Genomic DNA, 17988 nt, shown 5'->3' with positions numbered 1-17988 from the left:
CGAATGTACCCAGATTCACTCCTTTGCACTTGACTCTGCCCTCCATCCGGGTTGCTTTCACCTCCGATATTCACACAGCTCCCTCCTCACCTCCTTTGTGTTCCCATCAGATGTTAACCTTTTCACTGAACACTTCCCTGACATTTAAAATCATGTTCCCCCGCCCAGCCCTCCTAGCCCTTTTGTCCTTTTTTAGGCCTGCATCTGTGGCATATGGAGGTTCCCAGGCTAGGGGTCTAATCAGAGCTGTTGCCGCCAGCCTACGCCACAGCCACAGCAGCACCAGATCGGAGCCGCATCTGCGACCTACACCACAGCTCAGGGCAACGCCGGATCCTTAACCTACTGAGCAAGGCCAGGGATCGAACCCACAACCTCATGGTTCCCCACTGGATTCGTTTCTGCTGCGCCACGATGGAACTCCTCCTAGCCCTTCTTTGCTATACTTTTTCTTCTTAGTACCTAGCACTGTTTAAACTAGACTAGAATGTCAACGCAAAGGGGACAAGGATTTTTGTCAGTCTGTGCCTTGTCGTGTCCCCAGCCCCTGCAGCACTGCCTGGCACACAGTCTGCATTGGGAAACTCTTCGCTGAGTGAGTTTACGCTGAATGACGTATACCCTGAACCCCTCCGAAGAGAAGAGATGCAGAGGGAAGCAGCAGGTCATGTGGGATGGACAAGTTAGAAAGGGCTTCCTGAGAGCTGGTCAGTGGGGAGCTGAGATGGGGAGGCCAGGCTTAGAGGTCAAGGGATAAGGAAAGAAAAAGGAGCTGGAGCTGGATTTGCTGGTAGGACAGGGAGCCAGGGACGGGGAGCTCACGGATGGAGGATAAGATGGTGAGGTCTCTGGTCAGGGTGGGTGTCAAGGCAGAGTGATGGCCTTAGCAGAGCAGTTTCCAGGGGAGGCAGGAGATGCTGGGAAATGCTGCCAAGCAGATTGAGGTGAGGCAAGGTGGAGGGAGGAGATGACCCCAGCTGCTCTAAGTTTTCACGTCCTTTCTAACCCCCAGAGCTAGCCCACGTCTCTCCTTCCACCCCCTCACATCTCTCTGAAGAAAGAGGCAGTGGAAGAGTTTGCAAGAGATGTGAGTGGAATTGTGGCAGCCTGAGTGTGGCTGATTTCGCTTCCCTGTTGCCACCCACCTGTGCGTGCAGGAGCTTCCCGAAGGAAGGGAAATGAGCATTGGCACCTTCACCTTTGTCGCACCTGCCCTGTAGCCTCTGCCACCTTTCCAGGGCTTTGATGAACAGACCTAGCTCGCTATAGGCTTGGCTTTGGCGGTGGAAGGAGCCTGTGCACATCTGCTGGGCTCTGGGGGCTGTGGGAGAGGCGGACTTCTCTTTTCAGGATATGCAGCAGCCTTTTCTGAGGCTCTGTCTGCCAACATACTGGATTTTTGTTTTGTTTTTTTGGCCATGCCCATGACATGTGGAAGTTCCCAGGCCGGGGATCGAACCTGCACTACAGCAGTGACAGTGCTGGATCCTTCAGCCGCTAGGCCACTAGGGACCTCCAACACCCTGGTGTAGAGAGATGCAGGCATTTGGAAGTAGACCAGCTGCTTGGTTTCCGTGCACTGTCAGAGCCAGCTCCACCTCGAGGGCCTTGGGGTGCCAGCCGGAGAACGTGCTGTCTGCCCTTTTGCTAAAGTAGGAATAGTGGGGATGCATCTTGGGGGGTCGGGGGGTCTCCCTGTGGTGCTGGCCTCAGGGAAGGGAGTCGGGGCAGTTGTCACAGAGCCCAGGAAAGGTCCTGATGGGTGGGCAGCTGGGAGAAGGAAGAGGCAGGGCTGGGCCCCTGTGGGCCTTCTCCTCTGCAGCTGGCGAGCGGGACGGCTGCTCCCACAGCCCCGCGCTCAGACTGCCCCCGCCGAGCTCTTCTTCACAGCTGTTGGGTGGTGAATTGTTGGGCTTTTTCCTTCTTTTCCTCCCCCATTTCTGTTTGCAACAACCCCTCGGGGGAGGTCAGCAGATCTGTTGGAGGAGACGGTTCCCAGGCCCTCATGGTTTTGGCAGCTTGTGCAAAGAAGTTCAAGAGGAACTGGTTCCACTGGAGCGGTCCCCTTGGGCCCCTCCCTTGGAATGAAAGGAGGGATGCTGGTGGTGGGGAGGGATCATGCTGAGAGCCAACCGCTTCCTCCCTCCAGTGGGAGCTCAGGAAGTGGGTCTACAGACACCCCCCCACCTCTGCCTCCATCTTGGTTCCCCCATCTTCTGTGCAGCTGGGAGGGAGGGTGGCAGACTGAGAGCCCCGAGAGCCCGGTTCTTGCCAGGGGCAGAGCAGAGTCCAGGAGAAGGAGCTGTGATGAAGCCCAAAGCGGTCAGCAGTCAGGGCTGAGCACAAAATTCTGGCTTCCTCCTTTCTGAAAAGGTCCCCTCCCTGCGCATTTAGGGAGACTTGGAGGGCTCCCGTCACTTACTCCGTGTACAGGGAGGAGTCTCAGGACAAGCACAGAGGTTCGGGGTGGAGAAAGGGCTGTCTCTGTTGACCTTTTTCCTAGTCAACTAATTCATGATTCCTTAATGGAGTCCCTTCGGGTAACTGCTTTTCACTGGGCTCCCAGGAAACCTGGGCCTGTGCTGGGCATGCAGATGGGGAGGGCGTCTCGGATGCCAGTGGTTCCCTGAGCCCGGCCGTGCTCTCTTGGAGCTGGTGGGGATGGAAAGGGACAATACCTGTCCTCACTGCTGGGGAGAAGCATGCAGAATAAATAGCTGGGGCTCCCGTCCGTGTGTGAAAGTCATAGAGAATCATAAAGACCAGATGGGCCTTCGTGGCTCATCCGGGAGGGTCTCCTGGAGCAGGTGGATTGGGAAGCGGCAGTGCAGGTGGAGAAGCCTGAAAGAATAAAAGAGGCCGGCAGTGTCCAGAGGTGGATGAGCAGATGAGAGATGACTGCAAAGAGCCACCATCTCCGTCTGGGAAATGGTGTGTCTGCTTCCCCAGGGCCTGCTGGAGAAGCCCCTGTCTCACCGGGTTTCTCTCTCTGCAGACCCCCCTGTCCTGGCAAGAGCTTGAAGGTGAGCGCTCCAGCTCCTGCACACACAAGCGCTCAGCGTCCTGGGGCAGCACAGACCACCGAAAAGAGGTACTGCCCCCTTTGACTCTGTGGCCAATGGCCTTGTCTACCCGCCCCCCACCCCCCAACCGTGGAGGCCTCTGCTCCAAAGCCAACTCACATTTCCAGTCTCACTTGCCTTGACCCAGCCTCTTCCTAATGGGATGACGCCTTCATAGCTGCCTCCCAACCTCCTGGTGGCTTGGCTTTAGGAGTCCAAACCCTCCTGCAGGCAGGGGCTTGGCCGGAGACTCCTGGTGCCCTCCAGCAGCCAAGCACAGGATGGGAGTGACCATTGTTCTCGTGTCACCTTGAGCTTTGATCCAGGAAAGGGGTTCAGAGACTGGAGAGAGTGAGTTTCTGAGAGTTGGAAGCCCCCAGGCTCGTTCGCTACTTAACTATTCATCCAGCCTTATTATTATTATTATTATTATTATTTGTCTTTTTAGGGCCACACCCACAGCATATGGAGGTTCCCAGGCTAGGGGTCGAAGCAGAGCTGTAGCCACTGGCCTACACCACAGCCGCAACCATAGCAACGCCAGATCTGAGCCACGTCTGCAACCTACACCACAGCTTACAGCAACACCAGATCCTTAGCCTGCTGAGCAAGGCCAGGGATTGAACCTGCAACCTCATGAAGGCTAGTCAGATTCTTTCCCATTGAGCCATGATGGGAACTCCTAGCCTTATTTATTTGTTTGCTTTTTAGGGCTGCACCCGCAGCATACAGAGGTTCCCAGGCTAGGGGTCGAATCAGAGCTACAGCTGCCGGCCTACACCACAGCCACAGCAACACCAGATCCAAGATGGGTCTGTGATGTACACCACAGCTCATGGCAACTCCAGATCCTTAACCCACTGAGCGAGGCCAGGGATCTAACCCACATCCTCATGGATCCTACTCAGGTTCGTTAACTGCTGAGCCACGATGGGAACGCCCCCAGCCTTATTTTTAAAAGGAGGGAGAAATAGAGTTTCTGCTCTAGTGCAGTGGATTGATGATCCTGCTGGTCTCTGTCAAGTTGCTGGTTCAAACTCTGGCCCGAGCAGTGGGTTAAGGATCCAGCATTGCTGCAGCTGTGACGTGGGTCACAGCTCCAGCTTGGATTCAGTCTTGGTCCTGGAACTTCCATATGCCACGAGTGCAGCCAAAAAAGCAAAAAAGGAGAGAGAAAAATAGCGATGTGTTCTCACACAGTTTTTCCTGGCCCTCCTTCCCTCTCCTGAGGGTCCCAATGATTGAGGGCGAGTAGAGAAACGCATAGACTAGATTCCAGGGCTCCCAACCCAGCTCCGCCTGGCAGCGTGCTGCGGGGGTGGGGGGGTGCCGCTTGCCAGGGCTCACCCTTCCCAGGGGAGTAGCTTCTGCCCTCTTGGTCGTAAGAACAGAGAGAATCTGAAGTATTTAAGGCTGGTGTATTTAAAATTTGTAATTATCGGAGTGAGGAGGTTATATGCACTAAGAGTGAAGAGATCCAGGATTACAGATGTGACTGTGACAGTGTTCAGAGGTGTTGGTGATGCTCCATGATTGTCACTGGGGGTGAAGTTGGGACACCAGCTGATATTCCTTCTTGAGAGGCTGCGCCTTGCTCAGTGTCATCTGCTTGAAAATGGGGGGAAATCCTTCCATCCTTCCTGGACCCAGGGCCTTTGAGATGGCTGTGAATGGACGTTGAGGTGGGACTTCAAAGCCATTACTTTCCATTTCTATTTTTTTTTTTTTTAATCTCTTTGCCTTTTCTTGAGCCGTTCCCACGGTATATGGAGATTCCCAGGCTAGGGGGTCTCATCAGAGCTGCACCCACCAGCCTACGCCAGAGCCACAGCCACACAGGATCCGAGCCACGTCTGCGACCCACACCACAGCTCACGGCAACGCTGAATCTTTAACCCACTGAGTGAGGCCAGGGATTGAACCCGCAACCTCATGGTTCCTAGTCGGGTTCATTAACCACTGAGCCACGATGGAAACTCCCTCCCGTTTCTATTTATAGGGTCGTATTCCATGCCTTTGGAATCCGTGAAAGACAAAAATGGTTTCAGTGTCGCATATTTAGAATTTGGGAGACCCTGAGCCATCTGCGGAATACGCGGTAATTCCAAAACTCAAATAATCCGGTTAATATGGTGTCCAGCTTGCCGAACCTGTCCCCATAGTTCTGAACACCACTGAGGGATTCTGAGATGGAAGATTAGCCTCCACTTTCCTTTTATGTGTTTTCCTGGGCACCAGGCGGGAGCTGCCCTGGAAGAAGGGACCCAGGGCACTTTCGCTTTGCTTTACCCGCCTGTCCTCCCCTCTCTCTTGGTCAGATCACCAAGTTGAAGCAACAGCTGCAGCGGACAAAGCTGAGCCGCAGTGGGAAGGAGAAGGAACGGGGCTCCCCCCTCCAAGGGGACCATGCTGTGCGGGGAGCGCTGATGGTATGTTTCCCCAAGCCTGTCCCCTCTGGCTTCCTCCTTGCCCCCCAACCCCACCCCTCCCACAATGCACACCCACCCTAAGGCCACGGAGGGTCCAATGAAGTTTTGGTGCAAACTTGGATTTGCCGAGTGGCATTGGAAAGGGCTTCTTGCTGTGTGGTCTCTCTCCTCCATCCCCAGCCCCTGCGCAGCTGAGGCAATGATGCTGACTCTAAAAGCGCAATCTAGGGAGTTCTCATCGTGGCTCAGTGGGTTAAGGACCTGACATGGTGTCCATGAGAATGCGAATTTCATACCTGGCCTCGCTCAGTGGGTTAAGGATCCGGTGTTGCTGCAAGTTGCGGTGGAGTTCGCAGATACAGCTTGGATCTGGTGTTGCTGTGGCTCTGGTGTAGGCTGGCAGCTGCAGCTCCAAATTGACCCCTAGCCCGGGAACTTCCACAGCTGGTACAGCTGTAAAACTAAAACTTAAAAATGAAATAAAAAAATAAATTAAAAAAAAAAAAAAAAAAAGCACACTTTAGATCTCTCAAAGCTCTGCCCCCTGGAGAAAACCCCACCAAATGGACCAATTCAATTGTAACTGTCCCTGAATTCTCCTGTACTTATTTGGTTCTGCTGTGTAGACCTGACCGTTAGCCCCTTGGTCAGACCCGATAACTGTACAAGGCTTGGTGGGGTTCAGTGATGGCTTCATTTGCCTCCTCCTCAGGCGTCCCCTCCCAGCTTCCCCTCAGGGTCCCCTGTCCTGCGACTCAGCCCCTGCCTGCACCGGAGCCTGGAAGGGCTCAACCAAGAGCTGGAGGAGGTGTTTGTGAAGGAGCAGGGCGAAGAGGAGCTGCTGCGGGTGAGTAGGGGTGGCACCCTGGATGCGCAGACAGGCAGTGTCTTGCTGCGTCTGGACACGGGGACGGCGAACGCGTGCCGCCTAGGGGCTCACAGGCTGCACGTGCATGTTAAGAGAGCCACATGGGGAGTTCCTGTTGTGGCTCAGCAAAAACGAATATGACTAGTATCCACGAGGACACAGGTTCAATCCCTGGCCTCACTCAGATCTGGCGTTGCCGTAAGCTGTGGTGTGGGTCGCAGGCGTGGCTTGGATCTGGCATGGCTATGGCTGTGGCACAGGCTGGCAGCTGCAGCTCTGACTCAGCCCCTAGCCCGAAACCTCCGTATGCCACGTGTTCGGCCCTAAAAAGACAAAAAAAAAAAAAAAAAAAAAGAGAGAGAGAGAGTCACACATGGGAACATCATCCCGTGGAAGGAACATAAATTGAGTTTATGAGACCCAAATGGACTTGATCCCAAGAACGGCAGAGCTGGATGGTACATTGGGGAAGGCTTTTAGGGGGTGAATGGAAAGAGAAGGAGCAAGGCCCCCAGCTGTGTGAGGAAGGGACAAGGTCTCACTCTTCAGCCCAAGCAGCAGCTCACAGTTTGCCGCTGTCACCCTCACCGTCATCACCGTCACCCAGCTGTGCCTCAGTTCAAACAGCCCCGGTACCCATCCCTCCATCTCTGGCTGGTGACACAGATACAGGGCGCTCATCCGTCATGCCCAGTCACCTGTGCGCAGCCTCCCCCCACCATACCTGGCAGAATTATTTGCTTCCTTTTCTGTAGTCTCAGGCACAGGTTTATACTGACACAGGACAACTGGGGAATGCCAGTTGGGCAGTATTAATATAATTCTCATGGGCACACTCCTCAGTTTATAATTTACTTGCTGGTTGGTTTTCAAGTGTGTGCATGTAGGATTTTGCACATGCACACAGACGGGTGAGCCGTGGATACCGGGACCTTTGTATGTTAAAAACGGGGGTGGGGAGTTCCTGTCGTGGCTCAGCGGTTAGCGAACCTGACTAGGAACCATGAGGATGCGGGTTCGATCCCCGGCCTTGCTCAGTGGGTTAAGGATCCGGCGTTGCCAGGAGCTGTGGTGTAGGTCACAGACACTGCTCGGATCTGGCATTACTGTGGCTGTGGTGTAGGCTGGCTGCTACAGCTCCGATTTGACCCCTAGCCTGGGAACCTCCATGTGGGTGTGGCCCCAAAAGACAAAAAGACCAAAAAAAAAAAAAAAAAAACCCCAAAAAACCGGGGGCGGGTGTACTTAATGCATGATGATAATCTGCACGCCTGTCCCAAAAGGCACACAGCTGTTGCAGTGTCCTGGTGGCGTGCCCCCTCCATGTCCCCATGCGTTAGTCACCCTTGTGTTCCCAGAGCCTGACACACAGGAGGTCCCTGCCCTCGTGAGGCTCACAGCTTAGTGGGGGCAACACACTGATGAAACCGGTAAATAATATGTAGTCATAAAATGCTCTCTGGGGGAAAAGAAGGCAGTGCTCCGGGAGCCACAGCAGGAGGTGGCCTGTCAGATTGGGGGTTGTTGGGAACGTCGGTGACACGAGGAAATGGTGTCCTGCTGTCACTGTGTGTTGTGAAACGATGAGGACAGTGAGGGGGGGGACCCTACAGGTCCCCGGCCTGAAGAGACCAGCCTGAGTGTCCTGACCAATCCTCAACCCCGGCAGATCCTTGAAATCCCTGACGGGCACCGCGCCCCGGCTCCCCCCCAGAGCGGCAGCTGTGACCATCCCCTCCTCCTCCTGGAGCCTGGAAACCTTGCCAGCTCTCCCTCCATGCCCCTGGCATCCCCCCAGCCTTCTGGCCAGACCAGCCGTGAGGAACACCGGGGTGCCACTGAGGAGCTGGCATCCATCCCCACCGACAAAGGTAAGCTGTGGGGTGGGGTCATTGAGACCGCAGGGCCCACTTGGAGTGTCTGTCCCTGCCCTTGCCACCTCTCACCAGTTTCTGACTGGGCCTTTTTTACTCACTAACCAACTAGAATCTTTTTTTTTTTTTTTTCGCTTCCCATTTTTCAAAGTTTTGTTGAAGTAGATTTGATTTACAGCGTTGTAATCATTTCTGCTCTCCAACAGAGTGATTCAGTGCGACATGCCCCCACACCCATTCTCTTTTAGATTCTTTTCCCGAATAGATTCTCTCAGAATATTAGGTCGATGGAGTTCCCCTTGTGGCTCAGTGCTTAATGAATCCGACTAGGAACCATGAGGTTGTGGGTTCGATCCCTGGCCTTGCTCAGTGGGTTAAGGATCCAGCGTTGCCGTGAGCTGTGGTGTAGGTCGCAGACGCGGCTCGGATCCCACGTTGCTGTGGCTCTGGCGTAGGGTGGCAGCTACAGCTCCAATTCGACCCCTAGCCTGGGAACCTCCATATGCCACAGGAGCGGCCCTAGAAAAGGCAAAAAGACAGAAAAGTCAGGTTGAGTTCCCTGAGCCGTACAGCAGATCCCCACTGGCCAATCATTGCATACCCCTCGGTGTGCATATGCCCCACCTGAACCACCCCCCTCCCCACCCCGTCCATCCTTCCCCCTCCCCAACTCAATTATCTTTATGAGTCATCTTTATTCTGTCTGTCCTACTGGTCCTGGATGTAGATTCTGCTTTATAATTGATATGAAGTGTCTGCACTTAGAGCCCACTGTAATCCAAAGAAGCGGTCCCTCCCGTCCCCCGCTTTGGGCTGAGGTTCAGCTTAGGAAAGCCCAGGAGCCTGTTCGGGTATCCACTGTCCCCCTTACCAGCAAGACATCTCAGGGTGGTTGTGAACCTGTAAATAAAAGAATGTAGTCGCTTGCCCGGGGTCACACAGTTTGACCCAGATCACAACCCAGGCTTTCTGACTCGACGTCTCCACTTTGCACTGTGCTGTGGCCGCGTCACTGAGAGGCCAGGATTGGAGGCCTTCTTCCCGGTGATAATGACCTTGCCATTCTAAAGCACTGTTGCCTGTATCTCCTAACTTGATCCTCACAGCAGCACCAGCACCTCACAGCTGGTCAAGGGCATGATTTCACAATATGCAGGTAAACAGACCGTAGAATACAAAAGAATACGTGGGCATTAAATACAGGTAGAGTCACTATTGGCAACCGCCCGGGTCTGGGTACATTGACTGTGCAGAAAGGGAGAGGACTCTTATCCCTGCGAGTGGGGTTGAACCAGGACTGCCTCTCTGAGTCAGTAGGAGAGCTCTTCCTGGAAGAAGGGATAGATTTTCAAGGCTGTGGAAAGGAAGAAGCTGTGGTATGTTGGCAGGCAGGGCGGTGCAGTCTTGCGAGAAGGCAGACCCACAGACGTGCGGATTCTTTTGCGTTGGAGGCTTGGCGTTCCAGTCGGACGCAGCCTACTTCCCCGGCGTGTGGCCTTGGTATGAGACCTGACTTCTGCATCCGTCCAACTGTATTATGTATCCTGTATAGCAGACTATGTGTTTTTGGAAGCTGCCTCAGAGGTGTTTTAAGCTAGGGTGTAGACAAACACCCGGTTGAGCTTAACCACAGCCACCCACGGTCCCTGTCCCCCAGTCCTGCCTCCTGGCACCAAGGCCTGAGCTGGGGCAAGCCGAGGCCTCCCCTTAGTGCCACCGGACTCAGCCTTGCTCTGTGTGCAGCTTCCTCTCCAGGCCACCCCGCCTTCCTTGAAGATGGCAGCCCATCTCCAGTCCTTGCCTTTGCCGCCTCCCCGCGGCCCAATCACAGCTACGTCTTCAAACGGGAGCCCCCAGAAGGCTGTGAGAGAGTGCGGGTGTTTGAAGAGGCCACGTGAGTACCTCGCCCCGGTGGGGGGTGGGGGGGCACACGAGGGAGGCACAGGGACGCAAGCCCCTGATAGCCCCCCCCCCTTGCGGCCCTGATGCTCCCTCGTCCTGGAGACGCTGTCAGCCGTCGATGCCGTCCTTCCATGATCAAACTTGTTGACACTGCCTCCTCTGAGCACCTAAATCTTTGCTTATCGTTATCTCCATAGAAACGTGCTCTCTGCCCACATGCCAGCCGCAAACACAGCAGGAGCTGGAAAGGAAAGAGATCTGAAACCTAAACCCTTTGTTTCTTCTATTTTTTTTTTCCATCGCTGGGGAAGGTGTGAGAATTTGCTAGACTGTAAGCAGAGAGCGAGAGAACATACTAGTCACTCTCTTCGGGCAGAGCTCAGGAGTGTCTCCTGCCCACAGCCGTGGAGGGGAAGCCGAAACAGCTTTCTTGTTGCTTCTGAGTCGCATCTTCCCCCTGCCGTTGCAGCAGTGCAAGCATCGTGAACTTCCAGACAGAAATTTCTAGTCCTTGCCAGTAAGGAATGTGGAATATTCCCAAGCCAGACTGGACAATTCAGATGTCATTCTGAAGCTGGTTTCTTTTTTTTCTTTTTTTGGTCTTTTTAGGGCCACACCTATGGCATATGGAGGTTCCCAGGCGAGGGGTCTAATTGGAGCTGTAGCCGCCAGCCCACACCACAGCCACAGCAACGCCAAATCCTTAACCCACTGAGCGAGGTCAGGGATCGAACCCACATCCTCATGGATACTAGTTGGATTTGTTTTCTCTGAGCCATGATGGGCGCTCCCAAGAATTAGATTCACCAGCGCCACGGCAACACTGGATCCTTAACCCACTGAGCGAGGCCAGGGATCGAACCCGAAACCTCATGAGTCCTAGTCGGATTCATTTCCTCTGTGCCACGATGGGAACTCCTGAAGTTGGTTTCTTTATTGCGCTTCCCTCTCATTAGCAGAGAGAAATCTTGAGCTGCAATTTGCCAAATACCCTACTGTCCCCTTAGCAGGAGCTGAGAAGAAAGCTCCCTGTAGTCCCCCTGCCAATAGAATACTCACTGGGGCCAATTCACAGCAGAAGCTGTGGTTTCAGTGGCACTCAGGGAGTTGAGTTACGGAGCATGAGTGGCAATTTCACTAGGACAGGGCGTGGGGGCTGGATGGCTCCCTCTGTATCTCAGATAAGGCCGTGGTGGTCGCAGGAGGTACCTGTATAACCCAGAGTGGGAGTTAAGGGGAAAACCACGGGGGCTGGGCTTTGTTCCCATCATCACCGTTGCCTGGCGACTCTCCCAGAGCCCTCAGTCCTCTGGGGCGGTGTTGAGGGAAGGCGCCCGATGTCATAGCTTACGCAGCCTGAGCTCTTGTACCCTTCCCAGTCTGCACATCTATGTAAGAGTAATTACAGCCTGGGATTGCTTGCGGCAATTAGGCTGTTGCTGGTCTTGATTCTTTGGTAAACTGATAAGACCAGAGAAGTTTAAAGTTGTTTTTTTATTTTTAAATTATAGTTGATTGCACATGCCTTTTGTACTGATGTATTTCTGTAAGACAGAGTCCAAGAAGCGGTGTTCCTGGGTCAAAGAGTCAGTTCTTTTACCTTTTTTTTTTTTTTTTTTTGTCTTTTTAGGGCCACACCCTCAGCATATGGAAGTTCCCAGGCTAGGGGGTGGAATCGAATCGAAGTTGTAGCTGCTGGCCTACCCTACAGCTCATGGCAACTTGGGATCCTCAACCCACCGGGTGAGGCCAGGAATCGAACCTGCGTCCTCATGGGTACTAGGCGGGTTGGTTAGCACTGAGCCACGACAGGAACTCCCAATTTAAAGTCTTTTCATCTGGCTTCCTGCCCCGGTGTTAACCCTTTAAGAGAGGTGGTGAGCCGTCAGTTACTTTCTCAGCTATCTTGGGATAGAAATTCCCAGCTCATGGGGGTCTCTTTGTTGCATGAACTTCCCTCCTGGGAGGTGCTTGTGTTTGGTGGTTCTTCTGCCCCATTTTCCTCTTCCTGGCTGCCCGTCGTGTTAAGATGGCCTGGATTTCCCAGACAGGGAATCAAGCCCTTCGGGGTTAGGCTGGTTGCCCTCATGTCCTTGCAGTGTTACTCCGTCTCCCTGGGTCACCTTCCCAGTGTGTGTGTGTGTGCACGACCCTCCCCCACCCGAGAACATGCCCTCTCCTGCCCATCCCCTACTCCTTCCCAAAGTGGGAGTCTTTTAAGCCCTTCTCCGGGGACACCTTGCCACTGAGGAATGCTCTGGAACCACAGGCTTCCAAACACACTCCACACATAGGCCTTGACTTCCCTCCACTTCTTCCACCTCTTGCCCCATGCCAGCATCTGCCCTCCAACGGGTGCCCTGCTCTTTCTTCCTGAGTTTGGAAGGATTCGAATTCTACAATTAAGGGAGTTCCCTGGTGGCCTAGCGGTTGAGGATGTGGCATTGTTACCACGGTGGCAGGTACCAGGTTCAGGTCCTGGTCTGGACTTCTGTATGATGTGGGCATGGCCAAAAAAACAAAACAAAATAAAACAAAACCTCTATAGTTAAAATAACAATTTATCAAGCTGGACACTAAGTGCCTTTTTCTATATGTATACATTACACTTTAAGAAAACGGTAGGCAATGGAGTCCCCTTGCAGTGGAACTTAGGATCTGACATTGTCACTGCCGTGGCTCAGGTTGCTGCTGTGGTGCAGGTTTGATCCCTGGCCCAGGGACTTCCACATGCCACAGAAAAAAGAAAAAGAAAGGAGTTCCCGTTGTGGCTCAGTGGTAAAGAGCCCGACTAGCACCCATGAGGATGCAGGTTCATCCCTGGCTTCGCTCAGTGGGTTAAGGATCCAGCATTGCCGTGAGCTGTGCTGTAGGTTGCACACATGGCTCGGATCTGGCGTGGCTGTGGCTGGCAGCTGCAGCTCTGATGAGACCCGTAGCCTGGGAACCTCCATTTGCCATGGGTGTGGCCCTAAAAAACAAAGAAAAGAAAAAGGTGGGCGACAGGAGGCATTGGTACAGAGCTTGGCCATCTTCCCACACGCTGTCTTCTTGCCCAGAATCTTCACAACCAGTAGCTGCTTCAGGCTGTTTCAGCCTTGAAGCATGGCCAGACATTCTTTTTTTCTCATAAGGATTCCTTACTCTAAAGTCTCTGACCTTGGAGTTCTGTTGTGGTTCAGTGGTAATGAACCCAACTAGGATCCATGAGGATACAGGTTCGATCCCTGGCCTCGCTCAGTGGGTGTTGCTGTGAGCTGTGGTGTAGGTCACAGACGTGGCTCGGATCCGGTGTTGCTGTGGCTGTGGTGTAGAATTGTGTCTACAGCTCCAATTTGACCCTAACCCTGGGAACTCTCATATGCCGTGGGTGTGGCCCCCCCAAAAAAAAGACAAAAAAATAAAAATAAAAGGGTAAAGTCTCTGACCTCACCTCCTTTTATCCTTCTATTTCCCCTACATTGTTGGCAGGGTAGGGATTCTTTCCACATGAAGGGTGAGGCACGTCAGGCCAAGACCAGATGGTGAATTCCACCCTAGATCTAAGGTCTCACTGCTGTCCTTTTCTCTCCAAAAGGGTTTTTTTTGTTTGTTTGTTTGTTTGTTTTTTGGCCTTTTCTAGGGCCGCTCTTGCAGCATATGGAGGTTCCAAGGCTAGGGGTCGAATCGGAGCTGTAGCCACCGGCCTACAGCAGAGCCATAGCAAGGCCAGATCCGAGTCATGTCTGTGACCTACACCACAGCTCATGGCAATGCCGGATCCTTAACCCACTGATCAAGGCCAGGGATCGAACCCTCAACCTCATGGTTCCTAGTCAGATTCGTTAACCACTGAGCCACGACGGGAACTCCACCCAAAAGGGTTTTGAAAATCACACCTTTCAAATCTGTTCAAGAATTAGGTTTTTTGTTTTTGTTTTTGTTTTTTTTAGGGCTGCACCTGGGGCATATGAAAGCTCCCAGGCTAGGGGTTGAATCACAGCCACAGCCATGCGGGATCCGGGCCCTGTCTATGACCTACACCGCAGCTCACGGCAACGCCGGATCTTTAACCCACTGAGCAAGGCCAGGGATCAAACCCGCATCCTCATGGATACTAGTTAGATTTGTTTTCTCTGAGCCATGATGGGAGCTCCCAAGAATTAGATTCTTGACGTTTACTGGTGGCCTAGTGGTTAAAGGATCTGGCATGGTCACTGCTGTGGCTTGGGTCACTGCTATGGCATGAGTTTGATCCCTGGCCCAGGAGCTTATGCATACCATGAGTGCAGCCAACAAAGTAAAAAGAATTAGTTTCTCGAGGCCAGTAGATTTCAATGGGAGATAGTTTTCTCCCCCAGGAATATTTGGCAGTGTTGGGAGATGATTTCAGTTGTCACAGCTTGGGGCAGGGGCCAAGGATGTGTTAAGCATCCTGTGATGCACAGGACAGGCTCCCACAACCAAGAATTACCAGCCGCAAATGCCAACAGTGCTGAGAGCACTAGTGCAGTAGTAGTGAGAAACCCTGCTGCAGGCTGTGCAAAGCCTAAGAAAGTCAAAACTTGGAGTTCCTGTCGTGGCTCAGTGGTGAACAAATCCAGCTAGGAACCATAAAGTTTCGGGTTCAATCCCTGGCCTTGCTCAGTGGGTTAAGGATCCGGCGTTGCCGTGAGCTGTGGTGTAGGTCCCAGATGCGGCTCGGATCTGGCCTGGCTGTGGCTCTGGCATAGGCCAGTGGCTATAGCTCTGATCAGACCCCTAGCCTGGGAACCTCCATATGCCAGGGGTGCAGCCCTAGAAAAGGCAAAAAGACAAAAAAAAAAAAAAAAAAAAAAAGAAAGAAAGAAAAAGAAAAAAAAGAAAGTCCAAACCTCGCCTGGATCTCTGTTCTCAGGCAGAAAGTGGTCTGCTCCCAAAACCCTATTCACTGATAAAATCTCTCAAATTAAAAGATCTCTCAGTCTCTTCTAGAATCACACTGTCAGGAAGTTCTCCTTCCTGTCTAGCTTTAATCCCTCCTGTTTTTAGCTGAAGTAGATTTCCTGTTGTTTAGCTATATTTCTAAAACCTGAGAGCCGAGAAGCCTAAACAGTGGTGGTTGCTCAGGAGCCTGTCACTTTTTTGGTCGAGCTACAACCCGTTTGTACAGACACCCAGCTCCCCTGATGCTGTGACACCTCTCGTGCCTTCTTACTGGCTGTTTGTGTGCATGCATGTGTGCTTGCATGCGTGCCACCGTGTGCACACACACACACGTATGTGTTTCTCTCTCCCCGCTCCAGGTCCCCAGGTCCCGACCTGGCCTTCCTGACTTCCTGTCCTGACAAGAACAAAGTCCATTTCAACCCGACCGGCTCGGCCTTCTGCCCTGTCAGCCTGATGAAGCCCCTCTTCCCCAGCATGGGCTTCATCTTCCGTAACTGCCCCTCGAGCCCGGGGTCCCCCCTCCCCCCTGCCAGCCCCAGACCACCGGCTCGGAAGGATCCAGAGGCCTCCAAGGCTTCCTCGCTGCCCTTTGAGCCGTGGCAGCGCAGCCCGCCGTCGGAAGAGCCCGTGCTCTTCCAGAGCTCGCTGGTGGTCTGAGGCCCCCACCCCCACTTGACCATGGAGACCAGTGCCTTGGTGGCAGGCCCTTCCCTAGCTCCCCTGAGATGGGGGACGAAGGAGCCCTTCCCTCTCGGCCTTCGAGCACTTTCATTTATTGTGTCAAAGCCCTGGGTCCTCTTTCTCGTGGACACCAGCCCCTCCGCGTGTGAGGGGACCTGCCTTCTCCACTAGCAGCTGGGCAGCTCACAAGTCACACCTGTGTTCTTGCCACCTCTCTCACTGGGTGGAAAAACGCACCCCGAAGGCCTCGGGTCCCCCACCCCTGGGTCTGAGTCCAAGTGACTGCGTCCGGGGCCCTTGTCTTTATCATGGAGCAAGCTGGCCATGATGGAAGGAGGGGGGACCCCCCCACACACATTTCCTTGCCTCTCCTCCCCAGACACAGCAGGGGGGACCGGAAGGCAGATACCCCGTCCTCTCAGCCCCCAGCCCCACGCCTCCCTCTCATTGGAGGAGCTGACCAAAGCAGCCCTAAAGGGCCAGAACACTTGACCAATCCAGCTGCTGGCAGAGGGGGAACCAAGCGTTTTTCCTAAGTGGCATTTTCATCTCGCTTTCACCCTACAATTGTCTTAAGCAGCAGCCCAGCCTGCCCAGCCCCAGGTGGGTCTTGGGGGAGGGGGAGAGCTGGCATTCCTCCAGGTGGCAAGTGGCGACTCTCGACCCTCCACCTGCCCCAGGACTGGGTTGGATTAGAAAAATGCCTATTTTTCTTGTATCGATGTAGAAACTCTATTTTCTCCCAAAGACACTATTTTTGCAGCTGTTTGAAGTTTGTATATTTTCCGTACTGCAGAGCTTACACAAAATTGAAGAAGAATGTTGATGTTCAGGTTTTATTATCCTGTGTTTAGAAGTTTTTTTTTTGTTTTTTTTTTTTGTTTTTGTTTTTTTGCCGATCTTGGTGTTAATAGACCAAATAAATAAGTATTCCCAGCAGCTTGAGGTCCTGCTAAATATTTTGGGGGGAGGGAGCGGGATGTAGATTGAGGGCATCATATGAATATCACTTCATCCTTGCCTTCGAGAGAAGCCTTAACACTTAATGTTGGGTGGCTGGATCCAGAGTCTCTGTTCGTGGGACACCGGGCTTGCATTTTTCTACATGGACATAGAAACAGTGGGTCTGGGGAAAGGCTGTCCAGAATGAGGAATATGGTGGAAGAGCAGTGAAGGAGTTGGTGGGGGAAGTCATCCATTCTTGGGTGAGCCTGGAAAAGCGCCCTGGGGAGAGTGGATTTCAGCAGGGAAATGAGGGTGACCAACGGGAGACAGTTCGACAGTGTGTGTGTGTTGCTTGCATCAGCAAAGGAAACAAGACCAGGGAATGACATTCAGATTGAATCTTGGGGCACAGTTTTAGGAAAGCTTTAGCTCCTTTGGAGCATCCTTTTCATGTTATATTAGTGAGTACCCACAACACAAAGAGTAGAAGAAACTGTTCCTGTCCTTTTGCAGCCTCTCAGCTTTATAGGACTTTTTTTCCCCCTTCCTGTGTGTTTTTGTCTTGCTTTTTATGGTCCATGATGCTAGCTGAAGTTGTCAGTACAATGAAACCAAACTGATGGGACCAGAGCAGGTAACCATACCTTTAAGAGCTCTCAGGCTTTTGGGAAAAATGAGAATAACTATGCAATTTGCAAAGCATTTTCACAAAAGACACATTATCCTCATTGTGTGGGTCAAAGTTGACTACCCCAAAGGCAGGCATAGCTATCATTGAATCTATCTCATAAAACCTCAAAACAAACTCTTAAGCCAGGCTATCCCAACTACCAAGCCTTGGCTAGATAAGCATCAGACACACTGTAAAATGCTTTACATAAAACGTCATTGAACTATCACAGCTTCCCAATGTGATAAATCCCACTGTACTAATGAAAGAAGGACCCCCCCCCCCAAATTGAATAATTTCTCTCCCCCAAACAGATACAAAGCAAGGGAGCTAGGACTGGGAACCAGATCATTTGAATCCAGTGCCCATGCTTCTAGCCACAGTGCCCTCCCGCTTGTTGTTATATTTCCATTAATTGCAGATGAGGAAACTTGACTCAGAGGTCAAGTGAATTGTTTGAGGTCCCAGGTGGTAAAGAGGCAGAGCTGGGACTGGAACCCCAGCTCGGTGCCCCGGAATTGTCGGCTAATACAATAGAGTAAGCCACTGCATAAGACAGCAAACGTGGGGGTCCCTCTCCCTAAGATAAAGGAGATAGAGAGTTGGGGACAGACCGTATCTTCTACTTCTTACCCCTCCCCGAAAGATG

General features: G+C 52.7%; 1 protein-coding gene across 1 annotated transcript in view; it reads left to right on the top strand.

Moving 5' to 3' along the window:
• Positions 1–16563, top strand: part of FAM117A (family with sequence similarity 117 member A) — a 54566-nt gene extending 38003 nt beyond the window's left edge. The window contains exons 3-8 of the mRNA XM_003358095.5: positions 2996–3091; positions 5381–5491; positions 6204–6338; positions 8029–8230; positions 9977–10127; positions 15400–16563. Coding sequence (XP_003358143.2) covers positions 2996–3091; positions 5381–5491; positions 6204–6338; positions 8029–8230; positions 9977–10127; positions 15400–15700 — 996 coding nt within the window. The 3' untranslated portion in view covers positions 15701–16563. The remainder of the gene's footprint in view (positions 1–2995; positions 3092–5380; positions 5492–6203; positions 6339–8028; positions 8231–9976; positions 10128–15399) is intronic.

Source organism: Sus scrofa, chromosome 12, assembly GCF_000003025.6.
Source record: "Sus scrofa isolate TJ Tabasco breed Duroc chromosome 12, Sscrofa11.1, whole genome shotgun sequence".
In the NCBI taxonomy this organism is placed as follows: Eukaryota; Metazoa; Chordata; class Mammalia; order Artiodactyla; family Suidae; genus Sus; species Sus scrofa.
Note: the sequence above shows the minus strand (reverse complement) of the source record. Positions and strands in the feature narration are given on the sequence as shown.